The sequence below is a fragment of the Eleutherodactylus coqui genome, chromosome 5 (genome assembly GCF_035609145.1).
Source record: "Eleutherodactylus coqui strain aEleCoq1 chromosome 5, aEleCoq1.hap1, whole genome shotgun sequence".
Classification (NCBI taxonomy): Eukaryota; Metazoa; Chordata; class Amphibia; order Anura; family Eleutherodactylidae; genus Eleutherodactylus; species Eleutherodactylus coqui.
Window position 1 is genome coordinate 133980195 of NC_089841.1, and position 17973 is coordinate 133998167.

Below are 17973 nucleotides of genomic sequence, written 5' to 3' on the forward strand. Positions count from 1 at the left end.
GCCATTGAAAGTGCAAAATTGAAAATTGACAGCATGTCCTGTTTTTATGGGCTGAAAAGAAAGAAAAAATCACATCGCACTATTTTTTGGGTGGCTTCAGACGGCCGAATGCACATACATGTTCGCCTTAGCGCAACGTATTTGCGCAGTGAATAAGACTGATATGCCCACATATTGGCACATTGTATTGTTCTTTTCTCATTGCCTGTTTCATACGCACGCGTGACCCCCACCGCCGTTCTGATTGAAAGGCTATTTAGCCTATTGAAGTCCAGATGTTTTCTTTTCCTCACGATTTTGCGCAGTGTATTGCGCATTTCCTATCGTATTGCATGTGCATTATGGCACCTCCCAAAGACCTCTATGGGGCCCTTTTCTGCACAAATACGCAGAAAGGTAGAGAAGGTCCATTTTGTTTGTGCATGCACAAAATGTGCGCAAAAAAATCATTAATGAGAACATTGACATCAATGGGTTCTATTCTCTACAAACTGTGTGTGCTTATTCCGCCCATGCAATACGTCCATGTGAAGATGCTCTTACTATCGAAACATGGCAATTTCATGTGCGGGAAAACTACATGTGCGGTGATGTTTTTTTCTCACAAACTGCATCGCAATAGCTGTAAAAATGTACTATTTTACAAGGGCGATATTGGTCTGAGTCTCTTCGTCTGATCTTGCACTCGCCCGTGTAAATATGGCCTTAGGCAGATTTTGGGCTTTTAATTTTTAAGAAATCTCTACAAGTGGCGAGAAGCATAACTTTTCTGTACATGAAATTTAACGTTTCCAGGTCTTTATATGTCAGTTTTAAACCATGCTGTTTTTCCAAACCACAGCACATTCTAGTCAGGGTGTTTTATACCTTTATTACCCGCCTTTTCATATTTGTGGTAGGATGGAAGAACCCACACATTATTACCCAGTGTGAATGGGGCCTAATGATTAGTGATTCATTTCATTCCATATTTTTCACCACAGGATATTTTTTAATTAGACTAATAAAGAACACCCAAGTAGCTGCAGTCCTTTATGTTCCTAATCTAAGAATTAACAGGTGTTTAATCCTATTGGGAAATGTCTGGTTATGAAGCAGTTAATATCGGTATGTTGGGAGCTTAGAGCAGCCCACATGTATTATCCTGTCAGGGGGCAAATCTGCCCTTATTTGTGCCATAGGTTCCCCCCAACTGACCTGAACAGCGGGGGGGCTCCTCCTCAGGAGGAAATCTGACCAGAACCCTGAATGACATTATGTTACAGATAAGGACAACAAAGGACGGTACACATCTAATAATTCTCTCTAGTGCTGACTGGATATTACACAGGATGAAGGGGACATGGACACAATTAGGGGTTTTTACTGTAAATACAGGGTTGGCCATGGAGAAGAGTCCGGTACCACACTCTTCTGCCTTTGCTTCCCATAGCAACCAATCACAGCGCAGCTTTCATTTTAGCTCATCAGTTTAAGAAAGGAAAGCTGTGTTGTGTTTGGTTGCTATGGGCAACAAGGACAGATTTTCTTTTCGACAGCTTTCAGAAGAGTGTGGTGCCGGCTACTTTTTCATGGCCCACCCTGTACAATCGGGGAATATCTCAATACTGCAGAGTTGTAGCCAGACTTTCCCGATTCATTTTGCTGCCTTATGGCAGACAGTAGTTTAAGCCAGTGTTCCCCAACTCCAGTCCTCGGGGACCCCAACAGGTCATGTTTTCAGGATATCCTATAGTAAGAACGCCTGTGGCAATGTCTGAGGCACCGACAATAATTACATCACCTGTGCAATACTGAGGAAATCCTGAAAACATGACCAGTTAGTGGTCCCTGAGGACTGGAATTGTGAAATACTGGTTTAAATGACTGCACGGGCACTGGCGTCACCACTAAGGTCGTCATCACTTGTGCAGAGCGTTTACACAGGAAGATTTGCCGCTAGATCACTGGCTTCTTGCTCAGCGCTTCACCCTCCATGTGAAGCGCTGAGCGGGGAGCGTTTATGCTGAAAGAAAAGCCAGCGAGCCAACAAGGTTTTTTAAGCTTACTGAAAAGTCAGTTTAACAAACTGTGAACAAAAGGTGAGCGATTTTTTTCGCATTCACACTGGAAGAATATTGCTCAAATTTGTTCGTTTGAACGGATTTTGAGCGCTAATCGTTACGTGTAAACGGGCCATTAGCTATGTTTCTAAAATACCTTGGTTAAGGCAGTGGGTTTGTTTGTGCCCCATGACCCCTCAAATAATTACTGCTACTTGGACAAACAGAGCTTTTCTTGCAGCTCTCCTTGATGGCATGAACATGATATGAAACTGTCAGTTATATAAGAAGCGACTACTTCAAGCCTGAATTACGTATGAATATTTAACCACAACCCTTATTACTGACAAAAAAAATAAAAATGTCTCTGCTTGTACTTAAGTGTCCCAGAAAATGGCGTAATTCATTAATAGTTATCCTGCACGTAACAAGTATGTTTATGGAGTACAACATGTTACTACACGCGCTCCAATGTACTTATAAAACAGCCACTTTCAGTGTTAAACTCTACTGTAAAGCTCCCGTCACACACAGTAAACTGGGTCATTACTCTTACTTTACACTGTGCTACAGAAGTAACAACACAATGATAGTTCTCTATGCAAATCCTGAGCCCACCACATCAAATCCATGTAGGTATAGCCTGACAACTGCTTGACATGGTCACCCATTGCAATCCTTAGACGACCCTACAGCAGACATTTTTACTATATGGATACATCTCTTCCAAAATTTCAGAAGTTCTAAGCGATCCCTGCCCTATAAAAGAGCTAAATCAATAATACATCTATCTATAATAACACCTGTATAAAGAGAACACATCAGTAAAAGAAGAGGTAGGCGGCAACCTGTGGCACTCCAAGCAGTGTCAAGACATGATGGGACTTCTAGTTCTACTGCAGCTGCTAAGTCTACAGATCTTCACTGCAGTAATGTCCTTGAACCTCACATTGATACATTCATACATTAATGTCATTTTTAGTGTTTTGTTGCAGATTTAGACCTCAATTTAACCATTAAAGATTTTACTCTAAAATTCCCATCATGACCAGTCATAATCAAGATAAGCAGAGTTGAAATAAATTGTACAAATTCTCTTCTGTATCGATTCTCCAAAAGGCAAGCCAGCCCTGTGAATCTCCAACCTGGCAAAATCAATTCTCCCACCTAGATTATTTCAAAATTCTCTTCTCCATTCATTCTCCAAGCTTCGGATCATCGCGACTCGCTATAAATCCTGGCAGATCAATTCTATTGTCCTTCATCACTAAGGTAGCTGACAAAGTCATTGGTTTTACCCTCCGTAGTCTTATGAGACGACAGTCCGCTGCAAGCATGCAAGCAACACCTGAGCTCCAATATTTACCTGGAAGAACTGTATAAGTGCAGAATAGAAGACCAAGACTACCAAGATCTCAATATTAGAGCGTACAGTAACCTAAAGTACCCCTGATCCCTAAAGCAGTCAATATGCAGCCTGCAATCCCGAAGCATATATTGCTACCTCCCTCCTTTCTCCCCCAAATCCTGCTGCACCAATGACAGAAGTGGAAGCTGCTGGTCAGCTTTATCCCCTCCACCCTCCTGCACTCACCAGAATGAAAGAGATCAGCGCAGAACACCAGCACTGAAGGCAATAGCAGGATCCTCAATGAAAGTGTCCACAAATCCATTCCCCTTGCTGAGTGGAGCTGACAGTGTGAGCAGAATGACAGGCAGCCCAGGATTCCCCTAGATGTATGGCAGGTTGCTCATTTGCTCAGATCCTGAGAGGGACTGGCTCAGCTTCGGGGATGCCTTTTATTTTCAGTTGTTGTTAGGGATTGGAGAGGGAAAGAAGAGAGATATTGTAGGATAAGGCAAAGGGGAACCCTACAGACGCTTCACAGCAACTGCAGTCAGATCCAGACCTAAGTAGTGATTCTAGGGACTGACTTAGGGATCCTATTACCAGGATCATGTGACAGGATACATACTGGGGAGAGAGACAAATGCTTTTTTTTTTTTCCTCTTCTCTTTTTAACCAGTTCATTGTGAGTGACAATACAACTTTCCCAGCAATGTTTGGCGCTCGCAGTCCCTACAAGGTCTCTTTCAGGTGCCATTCCAAAAAATGGGAAGAGATCAGCACTTCGAAGTCCTGAATTGTGCTTAACTCCTTCTCTAGCAAACTGTTTACAAACATTTGTATCACTGTTGTAACTTTTAGGTCATTCGTTTAATGACAAATATCACTCTATTTTCCAAACTTTTAATAGAAAGGAAAACGTTTTTTTTTTTTTCTTTGTGCGCTCCGTGTTTTAACGTTACATTTACACATTGCTGATTTGCTATGGATTTTGTCACGGAGTATTGAAGGGGTGAAATCTGCTGCAGATCCGCACTGAAATTTGCAACAAAATCCTCACCAAATCAGCATTGTCGCACCGTAACGCCCTGTTCAAGCGAGTGTACTTTAGCGCCATATTTTGTCAATGTTTTGTGACCATAAGGGCCCCTTCACACAAGCGTATGCGCAAAAATGCTCATGTAAGCGCAACGCATTTGTGCTGTAATCAACACGCTTTTACACACATTTTTGCGAATATTAGTGTACTTTTTGCGCTCGCAGTTCACATGGGCATGTAACACCCTCAGTGGGATTTTAAAGACTAGTTAGCTTAAAGAGTTCCAGGTGTGTTCTTTTTTTCTGCTGAATTGCGCAGTGTATTGTGCAATTGTGCGCACATTAAGTGCACATTTGCGCAGCTCCCATAGGCTTTTATGGAGACCCTTGGTGCGCAAATACACAATGGGTTATATTCTCTGCATATTGTGCGCGCAAATAAATTCGTGTGAAGGGGCCCTTCGGTCGGTTTGTGCATTTAATATGCAGAAAATAGAACCCATTGATTTCAGTGGGTTTATTTAAGTGCACGTATTCAGCGTGTGCAAAAAGTAGAGTAAAATATGCTGCACACGCAAATACGTTTACGCTCATGTAAATCCTTAGGGGTCATTCGCATAGGAATTAGCAGTTTGGGTCCATGAAAAACACACTGTTTTCAATGCATATATGTGTTTTTTTGGTGCATATGTTCGTTTTTTCCTGTCCGTGTGAGGTCGGTTTCACACGGCCGAGAAGATCAGGTGAGTTTGTTGCATTGCGAGACTCACCAAGCTCGTGCGAATATGAACACCATTCTTTTGAATGGAGTTAAATACATAATTGTGGTAGTCCTATCTTTTCGTGTTCCTAGGAACCCATTGCTCATTGTTTTCAATGGGACAGTAAAACACTTGCATGCTGTGCAATGTGCGCACGAGTGCAGCGCGAGGTGTGCCATTGAAAATAAGGGGAAACACTTGCTGATCCTCTTATGCGCTTGAAAGCCGCGCCGGAGGATCAGTACGTCACAGAAGTGATGGAAGCATTTTTGACTGAAAACGCCTTGCAGTGGCGTGAAAACACACATTGGCAAGTGCGATTTCGGGCCCAGTTTATCTGCCCGATATTGCGCTCACCCGTGTGTAGGTAACCTTACATCTGCATTCACTGCTTTTTTCACGTTAAAAAAAAATGCAAAAAGACTCAAAAGATGCTAGTTTTGTCAGAGCCCCTAGAAAACAGGGGGCACTAAAACCCCCCGCAGTGAATACAGATGCTAATGCATATCTATTGCATGCCTTTTACGCACCCATTCTCTTTAATGGGCAATTTTGTTAGAAGAACATGGAACAAGTAGGACATGTTCCGATTTTTTTCCAAGCACCACATTGATCTGCATAAAAAACGCAGTTGAATACACCAGTGGAATTCAATGGGTCCGTATTTTGTCCGTATTCAGTCAGTAAAAATATGGACTGAATATGGACAAAAAATACACCCATGTGAATGGGCCATCATATAGAGCTAATATAAGAGCAAAAACACATGGGCGCATGCGCTAATATCCTCACCGCTACGGAACGTATTAGCGCATTAACCATTTTTTAAACTTTTTTTTTGGACTGTCCAACTCCGAACTATAGCACGCAAGTTTGGAAAAATAAGTGGGAAGATAGGTCCTGCCCTATGTTTCTCGTATGTAGTAAAACTAGGGTAAGGGCTCGTACCCACTTGCGTTTTTTTAACACGATTGTCAATGGGACTTTCTAATGTTAAAACACATCACACAGAAATCACAAAGCATAAACTTGCGATGCGTTTTTAACATTAGTAAGTCCCATTGACAATCGCGTTAAAAAAGACGCAAGTGGGTAAGAGCCCTAAGTCCTATCTTTTCTAATGCATCGTCTTCACGCGCAAGAACCCAGTAGTGAAAACAAAACCATTGAAATCAATGGTTCTGTTTCATCCTGCTATGTGGCCGTGATTATCACAGCCGCAGAACCAGTCTAAAACACGCCCATCTGTTTAAGCCTCAGTCTATATATCTATTCACATGGCTGTATTTTTCAATGTATTTTTTTAAATGTAGCATGGCCTATTTTTTCAGTTGTTGCCTCTGTATTGGTATTATTTTCTGTTGGCAAATATGGATCATATTTGTCCAGTGGAAAATAAAGCCAATATGGAGGCAAATACAGATAGATACAGGCATTTTTTCCGTAGGAAACCGTCTTAATAGGGTAAAAATGCCTGAAAAAAAATACATATAAAAATGTGTGACCCAAAAAACCCCATATGAAATTCATGGCATTTTTGCACATTTTGGTGGCATTTTTTTTGCCCAAAAAAGGGTATGTGATAAGGTTAGCAGTTTTTTTTAACATGCATTTTTTGGAGACATTTTTATGGGGTTTTCATGGCCTACAGAGAAGCCTATACAAAATCACCAGAAAACAAGCCAAATCTACAGCTTGCTGTGATCACACTAAACACCACTGACCCCAAAAATGCACAAGTGAAGAAAATGCCGACAAAAAACCTGTAATGTGTAAGACCCTTGTTTAGAATTCCCTGTTGAACAGCAGGTAACATCTGGCAGTGGTGTTCTTCACGGCAATATATATATATGGCAAAGAACATGAGGAAATGCACCACTAAAATGTGATGTTTTAATGAAAAATACTTTGATATATGATTTATTCAACTCTTTATGCCAGTTTTCCGTCATATAAGCGCTGCAGATTTTGGCACACTGTATCTTTTGTGGCAAAATGTGCGACTTTTTGGAGTTTTACGCTAGCTCTGTACCATTTTTTAAAAGTAGGTGGGGCTCAACATTAGGGGGTGTGGCTTCCCACAATACAGCATACTACTATTTAAGCCAGAGACTCCAGAAACTTCCAGAAATTATAGCTGAACTGTATTCCAGTTTGTAGCTGGCATTGATTTTGTACTTGGTACACAGATGGCCTGAATGTATGCCAAATGTACTAAGTGGCCCAAGCCTCTTAATACATTTGGCATACTTTATACCAGTGTATAAAATACCAGTCTAAGGCCTCCAACACACTTTGTGTGTGCCCAAGCTGTGCCTGAGAGGCTCGGCCGCAACTCCGATCGGACACCACATAGACTCCTGACCGTGTGCTATGCAATACGTGGATTGCCCACACATTGACGAGCATTTGCAAGTCCCAATTCTTACCCATGATACGGACAAGAATAGGATATGTGATGAGTTTATTTACACTGACCACCAGTCCACGTACAAAAAAACCCGGTAAAGTGCATAGCCTCATGGGCTATAATGGCTGCATGCTCTGTCCGTGATTTAACATGGACAGCACAGGGACCCAAATACGCTAGCATGCTGGGGGCCTAAGTAAATCTGATTCTACATGTCAAACCACCCTGGAGCTTCCCTGCAATGTCATTTTTTGTGGTATTTTAGATCATTTCAGGTGGTTTTTTTTCTATAGAGAAATCTACGGGAAAATGCCTGCACAAAGTGTAGAGCATGCTGCATTCATAAGTAATGCCAGGGACCCAAAAAAGGTATGACAAGTTAAAGAGAACACCACAGGAAAAGAGCAATACATGGTGTTTCATAATGGCTATTGACCTACCTAATATCTGACCGCAGGTTTTTTTTTTCACAAAAAGTGATAAAAATGCCACAAAAACAAGGTGTTTTGATAAATAATGGTATTTATGAAACGTGCCTTCCATTTCCTTCCTTGTGTTTTATTTCTTGCTTCTTAAATACATGTATAGGCCTGACATTTCATATGCCATTCTTAATAAATTAGGCCCATCTCTTGCCTCCCTGCTACTGAAACTGAACTCTATGCCAGATACGAACAGTAGATTTCCAGTATAATTTACACTTTATGATTTATAGTAAACCTGACAGGCAACACCCTCCTGCTAAGCCTCAACCCTTTTCTCAGCACTTTTCAAAAGTCACAAATTTTGGCTCAACAATGGGATGTGCCAAGATCTGCAACTCTTATGGACCAGTAAACTGGCGCAAATAGTTTGCTACATTTGTTTAATACATTTCTTGCATTATTCACAGGCATTTTTTTTAGTTTCTGGATATTTTATACAGACATGCTTTTTTCCCTATAAAGAAGTCTGTGTGCCTGAAAATGCCATATGTAGAGCATGTTGCATATTGAGAAAAAACACCATAAACTAAGAAAAAAAACACTTAGGCCAGTTTAACATGGGCGTAAGCACAATATACACAAAAATACAACATGCTGCATATTTTTTGGTGCAAACAAAATGTGTACGCAAAACTCGTTCATGTGAACAAACCCATTGAAATCAATGGGCTCTATTCGTTGCGCAAATTTTGCACGTGTAATATGTAGCGGTAAATACGTGAATAAGCCCTTAAAATGATTTTTAACCCTTTCCTATCCACTGTCTGACCTCTGAAGACATTATGATTTAAGGCTGTACAGCTCTGATGTTGAAAGACATCCGTCGGGGTTCTCTTACTGTATATTGCCAGCCCCTCTGCTGTCGGAGCCTATCCAGCATGTCACTTCATGCAGTACTGGCTTTAGCCAGCATATAGCGCCGTTGTGTAATGGCAGAAAAAGAGTAAGACCCCTAGGAAAACCAGGATACAAATTGGATTGGAAAGGGTTACATTACTCGCTATTGAGCTAAAGCTAACATCTGACTGTAGCACTTTTTGACAAAGAATTAAAGGGGTTGTCCCGTGAAAGCAAGTGGGTCTATACACTTCTGTATGGCCATATTAATGCACTTTGTAATGTATATTGTGCATTAATTATGAGCCATACAGAAGTTATAAGAAATTTACCTGTTCCGTTGCTAGCGTCCTTGTTTCCATGGAGCCGTCTAATTTTCAGCGTCTAATCGCTAGATTAGACGCGCTTGCGCAGTCCGGGTCTTCTTCTTTTCTGAATGGGGCCGCTCGTGTCGGAGAGCGGCTCCTTGTAGCTCCGCCCCGTCACGTGCCGATTCCAGCCAATCAGGAGGCTGGAATCGGCCATGGACCGCACAGAAGCCCTGCGGTCCACCAAGAGAGAAGATCCCGGCGGCCATCTTCAGCAGGTAAGTAAGAAGTCACCGAAGCGCGGGGATTCAGGTAAGCACTGTCCGGTTTTCTTTTTTAACCCCTGCATCGGGGTTGTCTCGCGCCGAACGGGGGGGGGGGGGGGGGGGGTTGAAAACAAAAAAAACCGTTTCGACGCGGGACAACCCCTTTAAGCGTAGCAAAAAAAAGTGTTTTTTTCCCCAAGGGACCTTTCACATGGAACGGAATATTCTGCAACAGTGTTGTGGAATTTGTCATTCCTGAATTCCGCACCAAACTCCGCAATGCTAGATGCAGATTTTGATGTGGAATTGCTGGCAGAAATCTGCTATTTTAAAATCTGCACCAAAATCCACACATTAGCAGTCACATGACCTATTTTGTTCCTAAGGCTTCCTTCCCACGAACGGATTTCCGCCGCGTAATTCGCGGCGAAAATCCGCTGCGTTGCCCGCAGCTATTAGGTTCTATTGAACCTAATAGCACAATGCTCACGATGCGTAATTCCACCGCGGAATTACGCACCGCGATTTCTCCCGTCCTCACCCGCAGCATGCTCTATTTTTTGCGGGTGAGGACGGGCTGTACGCACTGACGGCTTCCATTGCAGTCAATGGAAGCCGTCCGTTCACGCTATCTCCCGCTGTAACCAGCAGGAGATAGCGTGAAAAAACGCTTTCCCGCCCACCGCCGCGCGTCATATGACGCCATATGACGCGGCCGGCCGCGTCACGTGACACGGCCGGCCGTGCACGTGACACGGCCGGTGACGCGGCGGCGGTGGGCGGTGACGGGCGGTGACGCGGCGGCGGTGGGCGGGGAAGCGATTTCACGCTATCTCCCGCAGGTAAGTATAGGGGCTCTGGGGGGCGCCGTGACTAGAGATGAGCGAACACCAAAATGTTCGGGTGTTCGTTATTCGTAACGAACTTCCCGTGATGCTCGAGGGTTCGTTTCGAACAACGAACCCCATTGAAGTCAATGGGCGACCGGAACATTTTTGTATTTCGCCGATGCTCGCTAAGGTTTTCATGTGTGAAAATCTGGGCAATTCAGGAAAGTGATGGGAATGACACAGTGACGGATAGGGCAGGCGAGGGGCTACATGGTGGGCTGCATCTCAAGTTCACAGGTCCCACTATTAAGCCACAATAGCGGCAAGAGTGCCCCCCCCCCCCCCCCACTGTCAGCATAAAGATCGTCCTCCTCTGGCACAGCTGTAACAGCTGTAGCAGAGAAGAACGATGTTTGCCCATTGAATTCAATGGAACCGGCAATACAGCCGACTCCACTGAATGCAATGGGCTGCCGGCGATCGCAGGATGAATGGTCGGAAAGGGGTTAAATATATAACCCCTTTCCTGCAATTCATCCAGAAATGTGTTACACTAAAAATATATACCGGCGTATAAGGCGACAGGGCGTATAAGACGACCCCTCAACTGTCACCTTATACGCCGGCAATACAGTGGAGCAAAGAATAAAAAGCATTACTTACGTTTTTAGATGATCTGCGGCGCTTCTGCAGGCTGTCGCTCCCTCCTAATCCACGGCAAAGTATTCCTTTCTCCACGAAAGGCTTGAAATCCCCGCCTCCAGAAACACAGCCAATCACAGCCATTCAATGACATCATTGTCATTGGCTGTGATTGGCTGAAGGCACATGTGCTTCTGGAGGCAGGGATTTAAAGTCTTTCGTGGAGAAAGCTTGTCTGCCGTGGACCAGGAGGGAGTGACAGCCTGCAGGAGCGCCGCAGATCATCTAAAAACGTAAGTAATGCTTTTTATTCTTTGCTCCACTGTATTACCGGCGTATAAGGTGACAGTTGGGGGGTCGTCTTATACGCCCCGTCGCCTTATACGCCGGTATATATTTTTAGTGTAACACATTTCTGGATGAATTGCAGGAAAGGGGTTATATATTTAACCCCTTTCCGACCATTCATCCTGCGATCGCCGGCAGCCCATTGCATTCAGTGGAGTCGGCTGTATTGCCGGTTCCATTGAATTCAATGGGCAAACATCGTTCTTCTCTGCTACAGCTGTTACAGCTGTGCCAGAGAAGAAGGATTTGTCTTCTATATGTTCTCAATGGGGTCAGCGCTGCTGCCGCTGGCCCCATTGAGCGCATATAGAATGCATCCATAGCGAGCAGCGGGAGGGGCAGATTTCAATACTCGGGTGACACCTTATCTCCCCAGCCACTCACAGCAGGGGGGTGGTATAGGGCTTAAACGTTGCAGGGGGAAGTTGTAATGCCTTCCCTGTCTTTATATTGGCCAAAAAAAAGCGCTAACGTCTCAGGGAAGAAAGTTTAATTTACCAGAACACCGCATGGTGTTCGTTACGAATAACGAACATCCCGAACACCCTAATATTCGCACGAATAGCAAGCTCGGACGAACGCGTTCGCTCATCTCTAGCCGTGACGGGCTTCACTGCGTAATATTACGCGGCGGACCCCGTCACGCTCGTGGGAAGGAGGCCTTAAGATGCAACAATTTTTGTGGGATTTTCATCTCCACTTTTCAAAAGCCATAACTATTATATTCATCCGTCGACATGGCCATGTTAGGGCTTGTTTTTGGTGGTGAACTGTAGTTTTGTAAAACTATTACCATATATTCCAGCGTATAAGATGACCTTTTAACCCCGAAAAATCTGCTCTGCAGTCGGGGGTCGTCTTATACGCCAGGTATACAAAAAAAAAGTGTAGAAAAAAAAAAGAGACAGTATTCACCTCCCCTGGCGTTCTGTGGCACTGCTGCAGGCTGTCGCTCCCTCCTCGTCCCCGACAGAGCATTGCTTTCTGGATGCGGGGCTTGAAATCACCGCCTCCAGAAAGCTAATGCTGTGATTGGCTAACTCACGCGGCGTCAGCCAATCACAGCCATTCAATGTTGAATGACTGTGAATGGCTGACGCCGCGTGTTATCCAATCATAGCATTAGCTTTCTGGAGGCGGGGATTTCAAGCCCCACATCCAGAAAGCAATGCTCTGTTGGGGACGAGGAGGGAGCGACAGCCTGCAGCAGTGCGTACTGCTTTTTTTTTTTTTTACACTGTATTCCCGGCGTATAAGGCGACAGTTGGGGGGTCGTATTATAAGCCCAGTCACCTTATACGCTGGAATATACGGTACATTTTTTTGGAGGGCAGAGAGAAAAAACACAAATTCTGCCACAGTTTAAGGGTTTTTAGTGTTAATCATGCAGCATAAATGACATCATTTTTTTCTGCGGGATGGTATGAATACGACAAATCTAAAGTAATATTTTAAGTTTTTCAACTTTTGTACAATAAAACCCCATTTTTTATTTATTTTTTTTCCATTGTTGCATTCAAGATACCCACCTTTTTTATTTTTCCATAGATGGAGCTCTTTGAGGGATTGCTTTTTGCGTGACTAAGCTGTAGTTTTTATTGGTACCATTTTGGGGTACATACGGCTTTTTTGATCACTTTCATTGCATTTTTTTGGGAGACAAAATTAACAAAATAATTTTTATGGTTTTTCTTATGGTTTTTGCCTTGAAGGATAAAGTTTGTTCCATATATCGTACAGGTTGTTAAGGATGCAATGATACTAAATATGTGGGTTATTTTTTATTTTTTTTATAAATAAAAAGGGGAAAGAGCATAAAAAATGTTTCATTACAATTTTTACTGTGTTTTTTTCTTACAATTTTTATTATTTTATTTTTATTAGCTTTTTTTTGTCGCTGTAGGGGACTTGAACCTGTGAAGCTATGATAATACACTGCAGTACTTCTAAACTGCAATGGACTATTATTATTATTAGCAATCATAGGCCGTGACAGACCCGGACGCCATTGTCTGGTTGCCATGGCAACCCATCTTCCCTCTGCAATAAAATCATGGTGAGCCAATGATATCTCAGAGGAACAGAATTAGTCTGTGTTGACATTTTTGTGTCAAAATGTTATCCCCATGCGGCTTGAATTCCGCACCTTTTAAAATCCACTCTTTTTCATTTCAAAATCGCAGTGGAATTAAGGGCATCTTACATAATTGTTGTTCCGGATTCAGGAGATGTAATTCCACAATTAAAGTCTGTGTAAAAAAAACGCAAGAAATTCTGCAAGACGTACCACAGAATGCATTACGCGGTCGAAACTGCAAAAAAATCTGCATTAATTGACAAAATCCGCATTTGTACTACATACTGCGGACAATTCCGTCCCGTGTGAAAGGTCCCTTACACACCACGATTAACACTAATTGTGGCATGCAAGGCGTTAACAACGAGGATCGGTGAGAACAGATGGCTCTTGCTGCAAGCTCAACTTCTGCTAGAAGGAAAAAAATGGCTGTGTGAATGAATCCATTCAAAAGAATGCATTTCATGTATGTGCGAATCGCACAAATAGTAGTGTGAGAATATTGTTGGTGAGAAAAAGCCTAACATTATTTTCTTCCACTCTAAGAACGTATCCAGTGCATGAAGCATGGTATTACTATACTAGACCCTGTAATTCCTGCACAGCCCTCTCCCTGTGTGGCCTCCTCTCCTGCTGCTGCTGTCTGATTCTTAAAACCTATGGCCACCTGCCATAGAAAACAGCGGGAGGTCGTTAAGGGGTTAAAGTACATGCAAACTTCTTAATGTGATTTTATAACATGCCTTTTGAAACATTACATTTGGTTAGCCTATTGAAATGTGCATTGTTTTGTTTTTCAGACAGATCCGTTAATGGACGGACAGGTTGTCAATGGGGCGTCTGGCATGGTCAGGTTTTTCTCAACAGGACAGACTGCCTTATTTTTCTGTCCTATTGAATCTAATGAACATAAACTGAGACAATGAATCAGTTTTTAGATGTAGGGCTTTTTATTATATGATAAAGAAAAGGAAAAAACAAGATGTCAATGGGATGCAGAAACATGGTGTGAACCTAGATGTGTTATATACCTTTAATTACTTTACCAATTCTGCACTGTTTTCACACCAGCCAGTCCTGGGCAGTCTTTATAAAGTTAATGTGATAACATGTCATCCACATGCTGACAATATGGATGAAACGTTCGCAGGACTGACCTCCAGTGGCTGCACTGATCAAGTGGTGTGATGTCACATGGATGGCACATTATTAGATTCATATATACAAGTGAGTCCAGGAAAAGGTTAGAGGGAATCTGTCACTATGAAGAATGGCCCAGAACATATCTACTCACTTGATTTTCTCTGCAGACCTCCTTTTAAGGGCGCCCACCCACTGGCGATTTTTTTTTCTTTGCGTTTTTTCTCAAGAGCAATTAGAATTGAATGTACTCCTGTCCACTGGCGTTTTTTTTTGCGTTGCGTTGCGTTTTTTAACATAGGAACTGTCAGTTGCATATGTGTCCTTATTTTTCTCCTAATGCACCCATGAAAGTCAATGGAAATTAATGGAAAAGCCGCGAAAACGCGGCAAAAAACGCCGCGAAAACGCCGCGTTTTTCACGCACGAAAATCGCAAACGCCAGTGGGTGGGCGCCCTAAAACTTAAAACCTTTCCAAACACAGCCAAGCATAGCAAACCCTGTCCTATCCACATCTGCTATCTCTCTCTGCTTCTCCTCACTACTGGTGGTACATCCCCCTAATCCTGGGCTTCCTCAGCATATTCCCACTATCCTCCCTCCCTCCTATCAGTGATCCTGTGCTGTAAATTTTTGTAAACCCCTACAAATAGATCTATATGACCCCTGCCCTCCCCAGGCCCTTTCTCTGAAGCACTATGGAATGCACATTCTGTCTGCAATAAACTTCCTGGCATTCTTGACCTCTTTATCTCCTGCAAACTTCCTTTCATAGGTATAGCAGAAAGTGGCAGACCCCCTGCAGCATCTTATTATTGTGGTTCTGAATTCACCCACTCTTCTTGTCCCAGCAACAACCAAGGTGGAGGAGTTGGCGTTGGCTTTCCCTTGTCAGATAACTGCACTTACATCTGCCAAACACCATTTCTTAGTCGGATTCTGCATTTGTGAGCCCACAGCCAGAGTCCGTGCGTACCTGTCATTTTACTTCTTTATCTGTACTGCGGATGATTGCGAAAAAACGCTATCAGACATGCACAGCACAGATTTTTTAAATGTTCATTTTTCCTGCGCTGTCGCTAGGCGATGATGCGAAAACGGACATTGCGAAAGGGCCACAGGTCGGATGGCTTCCATTGACTTCAATGGAGGTCCTCCATGCAGAATCAGCACTGAAATAGGACATGCTGTGTTTTTTTCTTCACTCACGGAAATCGCAACTCGAGTATGCAGGAAGAAGTACTTTTCAATAACATGTAACGAATGATATTTGGTGTGAACACCAACCGCGGATTCCGCAATGCAAATCTATTTGTGTGCATCCGGCCTAAGTTTCACTCATATCTCCCCTCTCCCACAATCCCAGAAACTATTTAACACTTCTGTTTTCCCCACTCCCTCATCTCCCATCTTTCACCGAGGACTTTGCCACACGCTTCAAAAATGTGACCAACAGCATCAGGAAAACCTTCAATCTACAGTCCCAGCAACCCCTCTGCACCGCTACTTGGTGCTCTTCCTCTTAACCCACTTCCTCACCATTACCAAGGGCAGCTGTCCACCTTACTTTCCAAATCACACGTCATCACCTAATTCCATCTTACCTCATATCTCCAACCTTATTGCCATGTTCATCCTAGCCCTAACCAGTCTTTTTTTTACCTCTCACTGACTACTGGCATCTCTCCTTTATCCCTTAAACATGCACCCTTTACACCCATCCTCAAAAAGCCATCTCTTGATCCTTCCTCTAGGTTCAGCTACCGCCACATCTTGGTGCTCCCATTAGTGTCAAAACTTCTGAAACACATCCACCTTGAACTGTCCTCCCACCTCTCTCTTCCAAATTGCTATTTGATCAACTGCAATCTGGCTTTCAACCCCACTGCTCAAATGAAACCGCCCTAACCAAAGAACCAAAGTTGCTAACAATCTGCTGACCTCAAAAGCCTCACAAAATTACTTCATACTACTCCTCCTAGACCTGTCCTTTGCCTTCAACACAGTCAGCCACTTTCTCCTATTACAAAATTTCTCCTCGCTTGGCATCACAAACTTGTCCCTCTCCTGGATCACCACATACGTCATGAGCGAATATTTAGTGTCCTGTTGGCACATCAGATTCTCATCTTGTCCTCTCTTGGCTTGTGTCCCCCAAGTTTCTATTCTATGACAGGTCTTCTCCATCTACACCTTTGGCCTAGGAAGGCTTATAGAATCCCATGGTTTTCAGTGCCATCTTTATGCTGATGACATCCAAATTTACCTCTCTCGCCCAGATATTACCTCTCTACTATCCAGACCCCCAAAATGTCTATAGACCATATACTCCTCATCGTGTTTTCTAAAACTCAACACAAGAGAAACTTAACTTATTATCTTTACTCCATCAGACATATTAATCACAATCCATGGCCCTATACTTTGATCAGTTCCACAAGTCCGTTGTCTTGGTGTAACAATTGACTTCAGCCTCTCCTTCAAAGCGCACATATAAACTTTAGCCACCTCCTACTGCTTCAAAAATATACTCTAGCTCTTGTATATGATCCTTCCTCAACTGTGAGTAAAAAAAATGCTAGTGCATGCCCTCATCACCTCCCATCTAAACTAGTGAAATATCCTTCCTGCAGCCTCCTATCCAACCCTCTTATGCTCCTTAAATCCATCAACCTGCTGCCTGGGTAACCCACCTCTCTCCCTGTTACTCCCCTTCCTCTCCCTTCTGCCAATCCCTTAACTGGTGACTGATTGTCCTTAAAATCTAAATATCATCAATGACATCGAAGGTTGTCCACAACCTATCTTCTCCACACGTGATCAAATATTCTGACACTTTCCCACACCTAGTCTCCAATCCTCCAAAGACTTCCTCTTCTGCTCTCTGCAAGTGCTCTCCTCACATAATTGTTTCCAAGATTTCTACCATGCCACCACCTATACTCTTGAAGTTGCTACTCCAACACATTAGAATCTCTACTGCCTTGGAAAGCTTTGAAAAGAGCCTGAAAACTCACCTCTTCTTTAAAGGGGTTGTCCCGCGGCAGCAAGTGGGTCTATACACTTCTGTATGGCCATATTAATGCACTTTGTAATGTACATTGTGCATTAATTATGAGCCATACAGAAGTTATCAAAAGTTTTATACTTACCTGCTCCGTTGCTGGCGTCCTCGTCTCCATGGTGCCGACTAATTTTCGGCCTCTAATGGCCAAATTAGCCGCGCTTGCGCAGTCCGGGTCTTCTGCTGTCTTCAATGGGGCCGCTCGTGCAGAATGCCGGCTCCGTGTAGCTCCGCCCCGTCACGTGCCGATTCCAGCCAATCAGGAGGCTGGAATCGGCAATGGACCGCACAGAAGCCCTGCGGTCCACAGAGAGACAGGATCCCGGCGGCCATCTTCAGCAGGTGAGTATGAAGATGCCGGACCGCCGGGATTCGG

General features: G+C 43.4%; 1 protein-coding gene across 1 annotated transcript in view; it reads right to left on the reverse strand.

Annotated features, from left to right (window-relative positions):
• The window catches only part of KREMEN1 (kringle containing transmembrane protein 1), a 158635-nt gene extending 154702 nt beyond the window's left edge, over positions 1–3933 (reverse strand). Inside the window, exon 1 of the mRNA XM_066603192.1 lies at positions 3637–3933. Coding sequence (XP_066459289.1) covers positions 3637–3715 — 79 coding nt within the window. The 5' untranslated portion in view covers positions 3716–3933. The remainder of the gene's footprint in view (positions 1–3636) is intronic.
• Between the last annotated feature and the right edge of the window lie 14040 nt (positions 3934–17973).